The following is a 15,114-nucleotide window of genomic DNA, read 5'->3' on the forward strand; positions in this document are numbered from 1 at the left end:
AGGGACTCAAGGAAGACATTCGCCACCCCAATGAGACTGTGATTTTCCTGTTCATCATAGAACGGATCAGCACGCTTGAAGTAAGACCGTATTACCTTTAAAGAAATTCAAAACAACTTCAGAAAGCCACTTAAAATTTAACACTTCAACCTAACAATTATGTTGTAATTTTAAGTCATGACATTCACTTTTATTCCTATATCCTGACCTTTGTATTCCTCAAAGTAAAATTCTTACACAAGTGTGGCAATATTTTATCTACCAACAACACTTTCTGTCTCTTATTTTGAATAATGGTCAGTATTCTTCAAACATAACATAGCAATTAAAATAATGACATTTATTTTATCACTTGTTCTCCCTTGTGTGGTAATCTTACCAAGAAAGGAAAACAAATAACATAAACTGACTAGACAAAAAGGGGAGTCAACTAAAGTATCTTCATTTTCTGTTTTTCATTTTAGGAGAGTCACTCGTAACTATTCCATTTATTCTTATCAAATCATTAGACATATACTATTAAGAATGAGGGAGAATTTCTTTGTACTAAAGTGAATTATTTTTTTAATTATTATTGTTGGTTTATGACTACACTAAACTGCAGGAAGTATGTAGAAGATAATGGAGAAGAAAACTTAAGCAAAAATGTTATCCAGTTGTTAATATTCAACACTCCTTGCCATCAAGTTGGAAGTGACTTACATCAGAGCTGATACACCAGCTGGCTGTCTGAGGCTGTAAACCTCACAGAAGGAGCCTGCCCATCTTTCTCCATATAGCCACTAAGGATTCAAACTGCCTAAGAGGAATCACCTTTAGTTAGTAGCACAACATCCTTCGGACTATGCCAGCAGAGCTTCCTGTCTAATTATAAGAATTCCATTTTCTTAAGGATGATCTGGAATAAAACCCCATTTTTACAAAACAAGAAGCTAAGGAGGTGAATAATTTTATGAGGTAACAGGACCAGTAAATATTGAAAATATTCAAAATAATGTTTAACTATGGACACGTGCATGCCTATTATCAACAAGGAAATCTCCTTGAGGAGAGTGTGTCGTCAGCATACAGATCTATTACCTCACTCTACTTAGAATCAAAACTCCTTCCAAAAATGTCTCTATTAGTATAAATATTAAGGTCCTGTTGTTGTTGTCTTCGAGTTGAGCACAACTCATAGTGATCCTATGAACAAAAGCCCTGAAGCCCCTCGACAACTATCAACATTTTATCAAAAGTTCATAAAGTTTCTGGAGGCATGTTGTTTAGGAAGTGGAAGTGTTTAAGGTACTGTTGTTGTGCTGCTAAGTGCCATCGAGTTGTAGGGGACTCATAGCGACCCCAAGAACAAAAGACCTGGATACTTGTACAACTTTTGTCCTTTCTGCAGGTTCATAGGGTTTCCAGAGGCAAGCTATTTCAGAAGTGGATGCCACTCCTGCTTCCAAGCTTATTTTAATCGGGGAGCACCACCAAACACTGTCCACCATGGGTAAGCATTATTACATTTGACACATCAGTGTCACAGTGTTCAGCTTCACAGCAACCACAAGTTACCTCTATATAGCAAGTGGACACAACAGGGCTTTTATGACCTAGAAGACTGTTTCATCAAAAACAATTAAAGACAGGCCTGAGGGCCACAGATTAAAGTCACCTACCTTTGGCTTGGTAATATCACTTTCTGTGAACTAGACCAACTGATCTCTCTCTATGCTGCTGTTGTTAAGTGCCATCGAGTTGTAGGCAACTCATAGCAACCCCAAGACCTGAACAGTTGCATAACTTTCATCCCTTCTCCAGGTTCATAGGGTTTCCAGAAGGAAGCTGTTTTGGAAGTGGATGCCACTCCTGCTTCCAAGCTTGTTTTAACTGACTTAAAAAACCAGAAAAAACCAAAACCACAAACTGTATGTTTAATATTTACAAGTCTTTATGTGTTCTGGTGGCCTGGTAGACAGAAATTTACACTGTCAGCTCCAAAGTAGGTGGTTTGAATTCACAACTGCTCTGCGGGAGAAGGATGGGCAATCTCCTCCAATGCGATTTACTGCCTCTGAAAACCTGCTGGAAGGTCAATTATGGGTTGGTTCCAACTCAGAGGTATACAAAAAACAAAGCGACGACAATTGCTGAGAGGGAGCAGTGATGGCCTAACGGGTAAAGCATTGTGCTGCTCACCCAAAGGTGGAGCCTTTATGGCAGGCAGTTCAAGCCCACCAGAACTTCCATAGGAGAAAGAGAAGTGATTTCTTCCTGTGCAAATGACAATCTGTGAGAACTGGCTGGAGGGTCAGCTATGAGTTGGCTTTGAATTACTGGCAGTGAGATTTTATATATGTTGAGAAGCAAGAAAATGATATGTTAACAATAAATACTGAGATACTGAAAAGGAGAGAATGTACTAAAGAAGTTTATAGCCAAATAAAAACCAGACAAATATGCACCAAGACAAGAAAGAATGGAGCAAAAATATCTTTAAAAATTTAAAGTGGAATATTTTTCTGAAAATATGAATAAAGAAGTGAGAAAATAACCGTCTTTAAAATTTTCTTGGTTCAACAATATAAAGTTTTAAACTAAATTTAATTCTAGAAACAGGATTAATATTTTAGAGAATATAAATAATTTCTCTCCCTGAAATTGATAGGCTCCTTCCTGTTTGCTTCCCTCCATGCCAATGAGTTAAGGAATTTTTTCTCAAATAACTTACTGGGGAATCTTCTTCACACTCTCTCCACTCCTGATAAAGGTCTCTCATATCCAGCAACCTATTGTCCAATTTTTCCAAAGACCAAATCTGTTTTCCTTTTCCTTTTCTTCTCACCTGGATTGCAGGCTCACTAAGGAGAGAGCCACGCTGCAGAGACAAATGAGAGCGACTGGGTGAGACAGTGATTCTGTCATGAAAGCCAGGGCCAAACATTCCTATCTGCCAGTCAAATGTCATTACACCAAAATGGAGACTGTCAATTTTCTTTAATTTGTTAATTACAACGTTTACCAAAAAGATTACAAACTTTATATAATATCCACCTGCAGTCAAAATTTACATTTAAGTATAAAGTTCAATTAACAATTTAAATGTAAGTGTTGACTGCAGGTGGCTATAAATTTATATTAAAAACTCAACAGAGTAGACCATATTTAAGAAGTTAAAATGAACATGTATTATTTGAGCTTCCAAACTGAACACACACTTACAATGAATAGAAAAAGAATCATTTGTACTGAAATGCAAGAGAAAGTTTGGTAGGACAAATAGTTGAAAAACAATCTTTTACCTTTCAAAAAATAAAATACCAGTGTTGTGTTTTGCTGTGTTGCTTTTTATTTATTTTTTTTAAAAAAACCCATAGCATTTTTATGTGGTACAAAACATAAAATGTTTACAAGAGTAAACTGTGAAAAGTCTTTGAATTAGCCACTTAAAGGTAACAAATGATTCGAGATCAAAGAAAGTTCATGCATGCTGTTGTTGTTGTTATGTTCCCTTGAGTCACCTGCAACTCATAGCGACCCTATGTACAACAGCCCTAAACCCTGCTCTATCCTGTGCCAATCTTTATTGTCTCTGACACACTGAGCCCCACTGCCCCAGTCATGAATCAATCCATCTCATCAAGGGTCTTCCTCTCCCGCACTGTCCCTCCAAAGCATGACATTCCTCTCAAAGGACCGATCTCTCTTTCCAATATGTCCAAGTATATCAGATGAAGCTTCAGAACCCTTGCCCCCAAGGAGTGGCCTGGACTCACCCTCTTTAAGATGAATTTGTTTGTTCTCCGAGCAGTCCATGCTATATTCAATACTTTTCTCCAGCACCACAGCTCAAAGGCATCAATTCTCCTATTATCCCTAATCATTGTCCAGCTTTCCGATGCACAGCAAGTAATTGCAAAGACCATGCCCTTGATCCGGTGCACCTTAGTCTCCAGACTAACATCATTGCTCTTAAGTACTTTGGAGAGGTTTCTGACAGCAGACTTTCCCAATGCAGTTTGTCCTTTTATTTCCTGGCTGTTGGTACCAAGAGTGTTGAACGTAGAGTCAAGCAAACTAAAGCTCTTAACAATCTCAGTATCTTCACCATCTATTACGCTACTGCCAATCAGCCCAGTGCTGAAAATCTTTGTTTTCTTGATGTTGAGCTTCAATCCAAATTGAAGGCTACAGCAAGCACTTCAGGTCCTCCAAGTTTCAGCCAGCAGGGTTGTGCCATCTATCTGCATAACAGATTGCTGATGAGTCTACCTCCAATCCTGATGCTACATTTCTCCTCATAGAGCCCAGCCTCCCAGATAATCTGTGCTGCACACATGTTGAAAAGAGGTATGGAGATAGGACACATCCCTGTCATACACCCTGCCCAATTTTGAACCATGCAGTGTTTCCTTGCTCTTTTCTGATGACTGCCTCCCGGTCCAAGTATAGGCTTTGCCTAAGCACAATTAAGAGTTTGGGGACTCCTATTCTTTCCAGAGTCAGCCACAGTTTGCTGTCATCCACACAGTAAATTATCTTCACATAAACAGTGAAACACATATAAGACATTCTTCTAGTACAGTGCTTTCAGCCAAGATCCATCTGACCTTAACTATAATATCCTTAGTACCACGGCCTCTTCTAAACCCAGCCTAGACTTCAAGCAGTTCTCTGCTGATGTGTTGTTCCAGTCGTTTTTGGATAATCTTCAGTAGAATCTTGCTTGCATATGATAACAATGATATTGTTTGATAATTTCCACACTCTGTCGAGTCACCTTTCTTTGGAATAGGAACAAATACAGATCTCTTCCAGTCAGTTGGCCAAGTGGTTGTCCTCCAGATTTCTTAACACAACTTGGTGAGCACACCCAGGACAGCATGTGTTTGTTGAAATATGTAAATTGGTAGGTATACCATCAATTTCTGGAGCCTTGTTTTTTGCAAATTCTTTCAGAGCAGCTTGAACTTTCTTCTTCATCTCCACAGATTCTTGCTCATACATTGTTTCATGAAATTATCCTGTGTCCACTAAGTCCTTTTGGTATAATGACTCTGTATACTCTTTCCATCTTCTTTTAATGCTTCCTGGATCATTTAATATCCTGCCCAAAGCATCCTTAAGTATTACATCTCGAGGCTTGAATTTGTTCTTCAGTTCCTTCAACTTAAGGAATGCTGAGTGAGTCTGGCCCCTTTGATTTTCTGACTCCAGTTCTTTGAACATTTCATTGTCTTCATTTACTTTGTCTTCCTGAGCTGCCCTCTGGAATCTTCTGTTCAACTTCTTAATATCTTGATTCCCCCACCCCCGCCCCCTTTGCTTTGACTTCTCAGTGCTCTAGTGCAATATTCAGAGTTTCTTCTGATATCCATCTTGGTCTTTCTTCATTCCCTGTCTTTGCAATGATCTTTTGCACTCTTCCTAAATGATATTCTTGATATCCTCCCACAGCTCATCTGGTCTTCGCTCATTGATGTTCAAGGCCTCAGATCTGTTCCTAAGATGGTTTTGAAATTCAGGTGGGATAGACTTGTGGTCAAATTTGCTTTCTGTGGATTTGATTCCATTTTCCTCAGCTTCAGCTTAAACTTGCATATGAGTAGTTGGTGGAACATATTATTAAGATTATCATACGCTATAGAGGTAGTTGTTGCACAATGTGGAGAATAACAATCCTTCAGTTGTTTATACCGCCCTAAAGAGACATCACTGATCAGTTACTGAATCATTTTAAATTTCATTTTTAAATTCTCATATATCTACTTAGAATTTTCGAGAAGTGTCTTATACTTATTCCCAAGGAAACAAAAACTACCTAACTAAACAAAGATTTGAAAAATTTTAAGGATAAAAAATTGTAATTCTTTCACACACTTTAAAGATTTTTTCCATTTGATAATTGAAATTCATTATTTCTTTTCTTAAATTTTATTTTATTAATTTTAATGAACATTTACAGATATTTTAGATTTCCATTCATTCATTGTTGCACTTTTCTCCCTGCCCACCCCTCCCCCCAGTTCGCTCTTCTCTTTGAAAAGTAAAAGAAAAATTCCTTCATTGGTATATTCCCCCTGCCCCCACACACCCATCACCATGCCAAGTGCACTCCACTATACAACCTTCATTCTAGACTCTTGTGATAACCATAACACCTTATCATATATTGCTTTTAAACTGTTCTCTCCCTCATCTGTTTCAATGCAGTATACATAATTTATACAGTTTTTCTCAGTCTCCCCCCCAACCCCGAGGTCAGTCCTGTTTTACAACAGTGGCACCATGCAGTATTTGTCCTCTTGTGACTGAGATACTTCACTTAGCATAATGTCCTCCAGGGTCACCCATTTTGAATAACATTGCATGAGTTCCTTGTTTTTCAATGCAGCATAGTATTCCACTGTGTGAATATACCACAGCTTCTTTATCCATTCATTTGTTGACGGGCACTTAGGTTTTTTCCAACTCCTTGCTATTGTGAACAAAGCTGTGATAAACATGGGTATGCATATATCTGCTTGGATGGCGGTTATGGTCTCTTTAGGGTATATTCCCAGTAGTGGAACTGCTGGGTCAAATGGTATCTCTATTTGCAACTTTTTGAGAAAGTGCCATACAGCCTTCCACAGTGGTTGCACCATTTTACACTCTCACCAACAATGAATAAGGGTTCCAGTTTCTCCACAATTTGTTGCTTGTTGTTCTGATAAATTATGCTATTCTTACTGGGGTGAGATGATATCTCATAGTTGTTTTGATTTGCATCTCTGTTAGACCTAGGGATTTTGAACATTTCTTCATGTGCTTCTTGGCCATCTGAATGTCGTCTTCGGTGAAGTGTTTGTTCATATCCTGTGCCCATTTACAATTGGATTATTTACCTTTACCTTGTGGTGCTCAAGTATTTTATAAATTCTAGATATAAGTCCCTTATCTGACATGTCATTATCAAATACTTTCCCCAGTCTGTGGCTTCCCTTTTTACCCTTTTGGAGAAGTTTTTGGATGTGCATAGGGATTTGATTCTTAGGAGGTCCCATTCATCTATTTTATCTTCTCCTGGTTGTAGGTTTTTCAGGATACTTGGAAGACTGTTTATGTTGTGGATTAGGACTACTAGAGTTCTTCCAAGCTTTTCTTAAAGCTCTCTTTAACATATATTCAGTCAATCAGTGATTAAACACTGTAATTCCCTTACTGATCTGTGGGTAGTAACTTTTCCTAAGGAGAATGTTTTTGTTGTTGTGTGTTGTCAACTACAACACAAAGCAATACTATGAACAGCAAAACAAAATTCTTCCCTACCGTGCACCATCATTATGCCCAAGCCCACTGTTACGGTCACTGTGTCAATTTATTCAGAACTGTTTTATCACACCGTGTGTTGTTTCTTTGGACTCTTTGTCCCCAACTCCCAAGCCTCTGGATGTCTACCATGCTTAAGAAAGGATGCCAAGCTATAATGGGGTCACAGAAACTGTTCAGTACCACTTCCCTCAAGTGGCACCTAGGGCACATGCCATACTGATCATATTTTGATAAACCTGATCCTATGTATCCATGTGTCCTGATCCATGATGAACTTTCCTGACTGTTTTTATCTAGGAGTCCCATTCAGAATTTTCTCTACAAATACCAATAAATATCTTAAACATCCCAGTAGGTAAAGTTTCTCAAAGTAGAGAGTATATTGCAAAGAAATTATTTCCGTAACACAATTATTACATCATATTCACTATATATTTATTGCTCAAATGATTATGCATCATATTTTCAAATATCTACCGTGGGCAAAACCTTGTCATAGATTCTGTGATATTGTAAGAGAAAGAAAGTTGTGATTCATGTTATCAAATGAGAATAGACCAACCAGTAAGGATTGTTGAAAGTGTTGCCATGTCCAGTACTGCAAGAGAAACAGAATGCATGACTCCTCAAAAAACTCATCATCTGAGTGTAAAATTCTACATAATTCGCACACAAAAAATTATGCACAAGCATAATGAAGAGCTGGAAAAGAATCTTAGAAGAAGAAAATAGTAAAATGATAGAAAGATTTCATGGGGGTTTCCTTTTACATTGTACTATGCTTATTATATTCCAGGGGGGAAAAAGATACTTACGATCTTGAATGCACATATGAATGAAAGGAGAAACCATTTTACAGAGCACTCTATTTCAAGCAGAAAGCAATTACAGTAACAAAAATAAGTGGAGGTATTGCAGAGTACTTACAAACGGAATAAGGGAAGACACTGTGGAGGTAAATCAGGAAAGACTTCTCAGAAATCAATCAAGCAAATATGAACATTGAGAGTTAAGAGAAGGAATTGGTAGGACAGGATGGTAAGAGAAATAGAATATATATTCCTAGAGAATAAAGGATATATGTTTACATAGGCAGAGAGTAAAAAGGAACAAAGTTCTACCTGAGAGAGCCCACACAGTAATATTAGAGAAAGCAAACTAGCACTAACTCACACTGATTAAACAACTTCATGATTTAATAAAACAAAGCCATGTTATTCATCAATGCCCAGTTCCTGTCCTTCACCCCCAAACCCCAATTAGTGGTAACCTCACCTTCCTGTTGGCATCCAGGCTGGAGGCTGGAATCTGTAGGGTAACTTTATATTCTGTTCTTTTATCCAATTCTTCGGCAATGTAACTAGCTTCTCTCACCAAGAGATTAGCTTTAACAATTTGTTCCCTCAACCTCATCAGGCTGTTATTCAGTGTTGCTTCTCTTTTTGAAAAAGAAACAAGAGTGGAGAGGAGAAAACATGTAAAGCAGCACACGAGAAAAATCATAAACAGTATCATGATACCAAAATGCAAACCAAGTTTCCAATTATATTTTGTACAGAGGGAATATATTTTTGACACTGATCCATGCTCACACTTGTATCTGGGTTACACTATCAGCACCAGCACAGATCTTTGTAACAAACAGTTTCTCAGTTAATGCTTCTCAAACCTGACTATGAATACATATCAACTGGAGATTTTTGACTCAGTAGTTGTCAAGGGCAGATGAAGGGGACAAGTATCAGAGATTCTGCATTTCTAGCAATCTTCAGGTCAAAGAGATGCTACTTGTTTGCAAACCACACTTTAGATCACAAGGGGTTAGTCAACTACAATTTGCAGCCATGGAATAAAAACATTCCAGTGCAGTGCTAATAAGCCCATATAGAGAGCAAACTTGCAATTTGGATCTTGCTTGAGCATCAGCACCATGCTTTACCTACCTGAGCTAATCAGCTCAGATAACCAACTTTCTTTTCTTTTCCTTTTAAAACCAGCATCAGCTCAAGCTTCAGAACCTAGAGCATAATACAGGCAGTCCCTGAGTTACAAACACCTTTACAAACAACCTGCAGTTGCATACCAATTTCCATAAAGAATATTACCTTAAAAATTTGAAGTATACATCATGGTTCATAGTAACAGCTCAAATACTCAACAAATGAATGGATTGAGAAATTGTCGTACATTCACACAATGGAATACTATGCAGTATTAAGGAATAACCATTTCATAAAATACTATATAACATGGGAGAGTCGAGAGAGCATTATGCTGCGTGAACTAACTCAGTCTCATAAGGACAAATACTGCAAGAGATCATTATTGTAAAAATAAAAGGATAACTGAGCAAGAAGTGTATAATAGTTCAAGTGGGGAAGGGGAAAGATTGAAGGGAGTAGAAAAAGGAGAAGGGTGGAAACCACGAGGACAGCAGAGGTGAGTGCGTGGATGGGGGGGTGAAGAAATAGGAAAGATTCAATAGAGAGTTGAAAAGATCAACAGTAATTAATGATATAAAATATAATGTGTATGGATGATTGTATAAAGCACAATATAGTCGAACAAAGCACAATGTAAATGAAAAATTATATAAAACACAATGTACATGTAAGAAACACAATGTATATGACTGCATGGAAACCAATTTAAAAAAGTGGAAAAAAAGGACCCCATACCTAATCAATGCAACTTAAACACAAACTCAATTTTAAGATAGAGGTCTACTCATTTATAACCTGGGAACTGTCTGTACAATGATGAAGCATAACTTCTAAGTATAAATAATTACCCAAATTCAGAAGCTATGCAAACTGAAAATGTGCTAGCTCTAAATGTAAGTCGTTTTTAGTAAAGTCAATATAACTTGAAAGAAAAAAAAAAAGATACATCCAAATGCTTATTGGCTGTAATACTCCCTTTCATTATAATCCTTTTTCAAAATAATGCCTCAATTTTTCCATTCTATTATCTTAACAAGGTCAGGTAAAGGGGATGTTCTTGTGTCCTGTTGAGGTGGAACTGATCCTCCAGTGGATTTTCAGGGCCAATAAAACCCATACAAGTTGACTGCCTATTTTTCTCTCACAGAGCAGCTGGTACACTTGAACTGCATACCTCTGCACCGGTAGGAAAATTCCTCACCACTAAGCCACCAGAGCTCTATGCTATATATGTAATAAGCCCACATGTACTACCTACCTCTCCTCAGCCCACTGTCTCAAGCGTTGTTGGGCACTGGGCGAGTGGAAAGAGAACCTGTCCATGCTGCTACGATAGTTTTGTTTCTCAGGAGACAGCCGCCTTCGTAGTTGCTCCAATTCATGTTCATACATGAGTCTCTGGCGCTCCAGTGCTGATCGTTTTTCTTCCTCATGCTGTTGTTCCAGGCTGTTCAATATTGACTGCATTGGATCTAAATGATTTTTTCATAAAAAGGTATACAATAAAACATATTTTAGATATTCTTTCATATTATGATGCTGGTTAAAAATCTCAAAAAATCTGAATTGAAAAAATTTAATAGGAAATTTAAACATAGCTTAAATATTATAAAACACTAAGAAATTATTACTAGCAGGAGTGGCATCCACTTCCTAAATAACATGCCTCTGGACACTCTATGAACTTTGATAAATGTCGATAGCTGAAAAGGGGCTTCAGGCTTTTTGTTTATAGGGTCACTATGAGTCATGCTTGACTTGAAGGTAATCAACAACAACAAAAGTGTGATAATGTTCGTGGAGAAGATAATGCTTATGCAATGCTTACGAAAAGATTATTTTTATTCTTACAAGATGCATGTTGAAAGACTTAAGGGTCATCTATACGATATCTACATTTATTTTCAAATGATTCAATAAAAATAAATATAGAAACACTAGAGATGTTAAAAACCGTTTTAACATCTAACTGAATCAAACAATAAGTGATAAATATAGGCATTAAGATTTTCATACAATTGAAAATTTCAGAATCAGGATAAAAACAAAATATAGGCACTTCTACTTATCGCAAAGCAATTAATTTTTTAAAATTTTATCACAACTTTCTGTAATGAGAAAGGCTAAAAATTTGCAAAAAAAAGTTTGAAATCATATTCTTGGAAAAGGAGAAGAAATTTCTAATAGTTAAATAAACAACAAATGGAAAACAAACGTGAACTAGAATATATGAAGGTAACTGACATTTATTTCACTAATTCCAAAATTACTAAGTACCTAATATGTTCTAGGCATCATTTCAGATACTAAGTCAAAATGTAAAGAGTAAGATATACTTTTAGTCCTTAGAAGCTTACAGTACAGTTGCAAGAAAATTACTTAGCTAGTTAGAAAAATACATATACATGACATATTCACAAAATTAGGGCTCAAGCTTCTGTATAATTGTTCATATCTTATTTCAAAACATTTTCACATGAGCAAAAGTTAATGTTATAAACTACTAAGACAGAAATTCCATGATGCTGTCTAACCTCCAATTAAAGAGCCCCATATAATAAAAAACATACATATAGTTACTTAAGGATAAAAAAATTACATGATTAATATTCTGTGAAATGTGTGGAGAAACTGGTCCAATGGTTTTAACTATAAATTTTTGTGTTAAAGTTTTAATCATAATTAATACTAAAAGCTTCTTTCCATACTCGCAAGTTCTAACCACATTTTATGTAGTCAAAGTTGGTAACATTTCAAGTTACCCATAGAGAAAGAGCATATTCACATAGAGAGTTATGGTCTATATATAACCTAATTTATGGGAGATGTTCAGAAATAATTATAATAATAATCCAGTGGCAGTCAAGTTTCAAAACTAAAAAATTCTATCAATCAGAACAAGGCCTGCAGTGGATTGATTATACTTCAAGGTAGAAAGAATTAATGTTATTTATAAATATAGTATTAAAGCCAATGATATCAGAGCCAATGGAATAAGAACGAGAGGATTATAAAGATGTTCTTTCTTACTGACATTTAAAATGATTCATTTACCAACATTCTGACTTTAACTCTAGTAATTTTATAAGACTCTAAAATATACAACAGATTTGCTCACCATTACTCCCGAGAGCCTTCATGGTGACTTCCATCTGTGCATACTCATAATTGAAGTTAATTTCACTCGACACCTCACTGGAGGAATCTCCATCGACATCCAGCTGCTCAGAACTGTTATCATTCTTCATGGAGCTGTCATGTTCTTCATCTTCTCTTTCTGCTTTTTTTTTCTTCTTAGGCAAATTGAGTCTTAGGGGGAAAAACGTTTTTCACTAAATATTTATACATTCCATTCATGAAATAGAAGTATTTGCTAAGTGCCAAGAAGATTATCATGTAAGTCTATGGTAATTACTATATTAATGAAATTGATAGTCTATTAGTAGAATTAAAATACATTTATACTCAAGTGGTATATGGTATATATGGCTTCTCCAGCAAGGTGCTAAGGAAAGGCTGAGGACCACTTCTGACTACAACAACAAAGGTACAATACAGTAGGCAAACATGGGAACCCAGGCATAAAGGCTAAGTAAAAATCAAGGTCATAGTATAAGAAAAGATGTACAAATAAAAAAGTTCATCCTCTTTGGAGAAATTAAGAGTAGAACAAATGAGAATGAGACATCTGAATATTAGTGATTGTTAGAAGCGGCAAAGATTAACGTAACCTAAACTGTGAAGGTTTTTAATATTAAGGCAAGTAATCTGTATTTTATTCATTTGAGAAAAATGGTTTCCAAATACTTTGTTTTCTACTCTTCAAAGAAGATCTTCAACAATATGGAATTGATATAATGACTGCAACAATGAGGTCAAGCAATTAATGAGGCTGGCACACAACCTGGCCGGTACATTCTGTTGCATACAGGACTGCTATTTGCCAGAACTCAGCTTTCACAGCTCTATGGACTGAAGTACCATTTTTATAAATGATACAATAAGAAAATCACAAGAGTTCAGCAATGACATTCTGAAGGCTTAATCATTCCAACAACCACCTTCCCTCCTATTTCCTATTTCTTGAGAAAAGTAAACTACTGGTTTAAGTCATTGCCATCAGGCTTGCCATTACTCAATGCTGAAAGCATTCTTAATTTATGAATTAAGAAAACAAAAGCCATTATCATTTTAAAGAAAAAATATTAAAATGTCATAAAACAATAAAGGAAGAAAGATTAAGGAAAGATTTTTTTCACTATATGGTTAAAAAAGCATCCTCTACTGAGAAATAAAAAAACATAAGTCTCCTCTATTCATCCTGAGTGTACCATTCAACTGTCCCTAGAATTCAAAGCATATGTGTTTGTGTGTGTGTGTGTATCTTAAATATATGTCTTAAACAGACATATATATCAATCATATATATCATATATATACACACACACAAACCATTACGTTGTTGTTGTTAAGTGCCATCAAGTCACAGACGACTCAGAGTGACCCTATGAACAAAAGACCTGAACACTTGTATAACTTTCATCCTTTCTCCAGATTCAAAGGTTTTCTGGAGGCAAGGTATTTCAAAAGTGGATGCCACTCCTGCTTCCAAGCTTGTTTTAATCGGGGAGCTCCACCAAACACTGTCCACCATGCATAACCATTATCGCATCTGACACATCAGTGTCAAAGAGTAACCATGAGTTACCTCTGGACAGCAAGTGGACAGACCAAGACTATATGACCTACAAGAATGTTTGATTAAAAACAGTATTTTAAAATTCTGAGCCTGTTGGCATCCACTTGGGATGAAAAGAAAGCCATAAGAGTCCCGAGCATTCCATACATGTCCCTCCTCAAGACACGAGAAGCCATCCTAAGGACCAGCTTGAACCAAGATTCACAACACACTAGCCCTCAGGCTGCAGGCATGGCCAAACATTTCAGTATTTTAAAATTTCAACCCTCAAATGCTGGTGGACTCTGGGCCAGAGTTCCCCAACCAATATACACTATACAATCTCTAATTTTTATTCATTTGTCTTTACATTTTAATATGCAGTCTATTTCAGAGTATAATTTTCTATATTCTTCCACCTTAAGGGCATGAACAGTATTTTACCTGAAGAAATGGTTGTTTCCCCATAGTATTCTATCTCCATGGTGTAGCTGTATAGGACTGGAGACACAAGAGCCATTTACAAATGTCCTGTGGGTAGAAGAGATCAAGCATATGTGAATAAAGATAATTTTGTCACCTTTATTAATTGTTTGTTATTATAGAGGACTCTGGTGATATAAACTGGAGGGCCTGTACTGCTAACTCAAAACCATGCCTCTCAGGTAATTCAAATTAACCAGCGGCACTTAAAAAAAAAACAACAAAACCACAAACTGGGCAATTTCCTTCCATACAATTTACAACCTGGAAACCCAATTCAGGGTCAGCTGTAACTCAGCTCAGAGTCATCAGCATGAGTTGTCTTAATGATATAGAAATCTAGTGGTAAGGAATCATTCTGCCAATGCAAAAGCACGCAGTCTGAAGCCATCAACTGCTCCATGTGCAAAAATTGAGCAATCAACTCCAGTGCAATTCGCTGCCTCTGAAAACCTGCTGGAGGACAGGCTATGGGTTGGTTCTGGTTGGATAATAATAGTTACAGATTTTAAAAAAGATCAATTCCCTAATAAAATTTAATCATAATTAAAAAAATCAATTCCCCCAAATAAAACATGTTCATCGTGAATTTTTAAAAATTACATACTCTTTTTTCTGATTTTTTAAATTGTTATTATTATTATTAATTTCAGTGAACATCTACAGAGATTTTGGAATTCCATTCATTCATTGTTGCACTTTTCTCCCCACCCC

The 15,114-nt window shown here is 36.5% G+C and overlaps 1 protein-coding gene across 1 annotated transcript in view; it reads right to left on the reverse strand.

Annotated features, from left to right (window-relative positions):
• KIF13B (kinesin family member 13B) overlaps positions 1 to 15,114 on the reverse strand; it is a 326,452-nt gene that overhangs the window by 122,253 nt on the left and 189,085 nt on the right. The window contains exons 15-19 of the mRNA XM_006884878.1: positions 14,362 to 14,448; positions 12,358 to 12,548; positions 10,498 to 10,711; positions 8,572 to 8,734; positions 2,715 to 2,860 (exon numbers count right to left, since the gene is read on the reverse strand). Of these exons, the coding sequence (XP_006884940.1) occupies positions 2,715 to 2,860; positions 8,572 to 8,734; positions 10,498 to 10,711; positions 12,358 to 12,548; positions 14,362 to 14,448 (801 nt within the window). The remainder of the gene's footprint in view (positions 1 to 2,714; positions 2,861 to 8,571; positions 8,735 to 10,497; positions 10,712 to 12,357; positions 12,549 to 14,361; positions 14,449 to 15,114) is intronic.

Source organism: Elephantulus edwardii, unplaced genomic scaffold, assembly GCF_000299155.1.
Source record: "Elephantulus edwardii isolate Elephantulus edwardi_28Jun2011 unplaced genomic scaffold, EleEdw1.0 scaffold00038, whole genome shotgun sequence".
Taxonomy (NCBI): domain Eukaryota; kingdom Metazoa; phylum Chordata; class Mammalia; order Macroscelidea; family Macroscelididae; genus Elephantulus; species Elephantulus edwardii.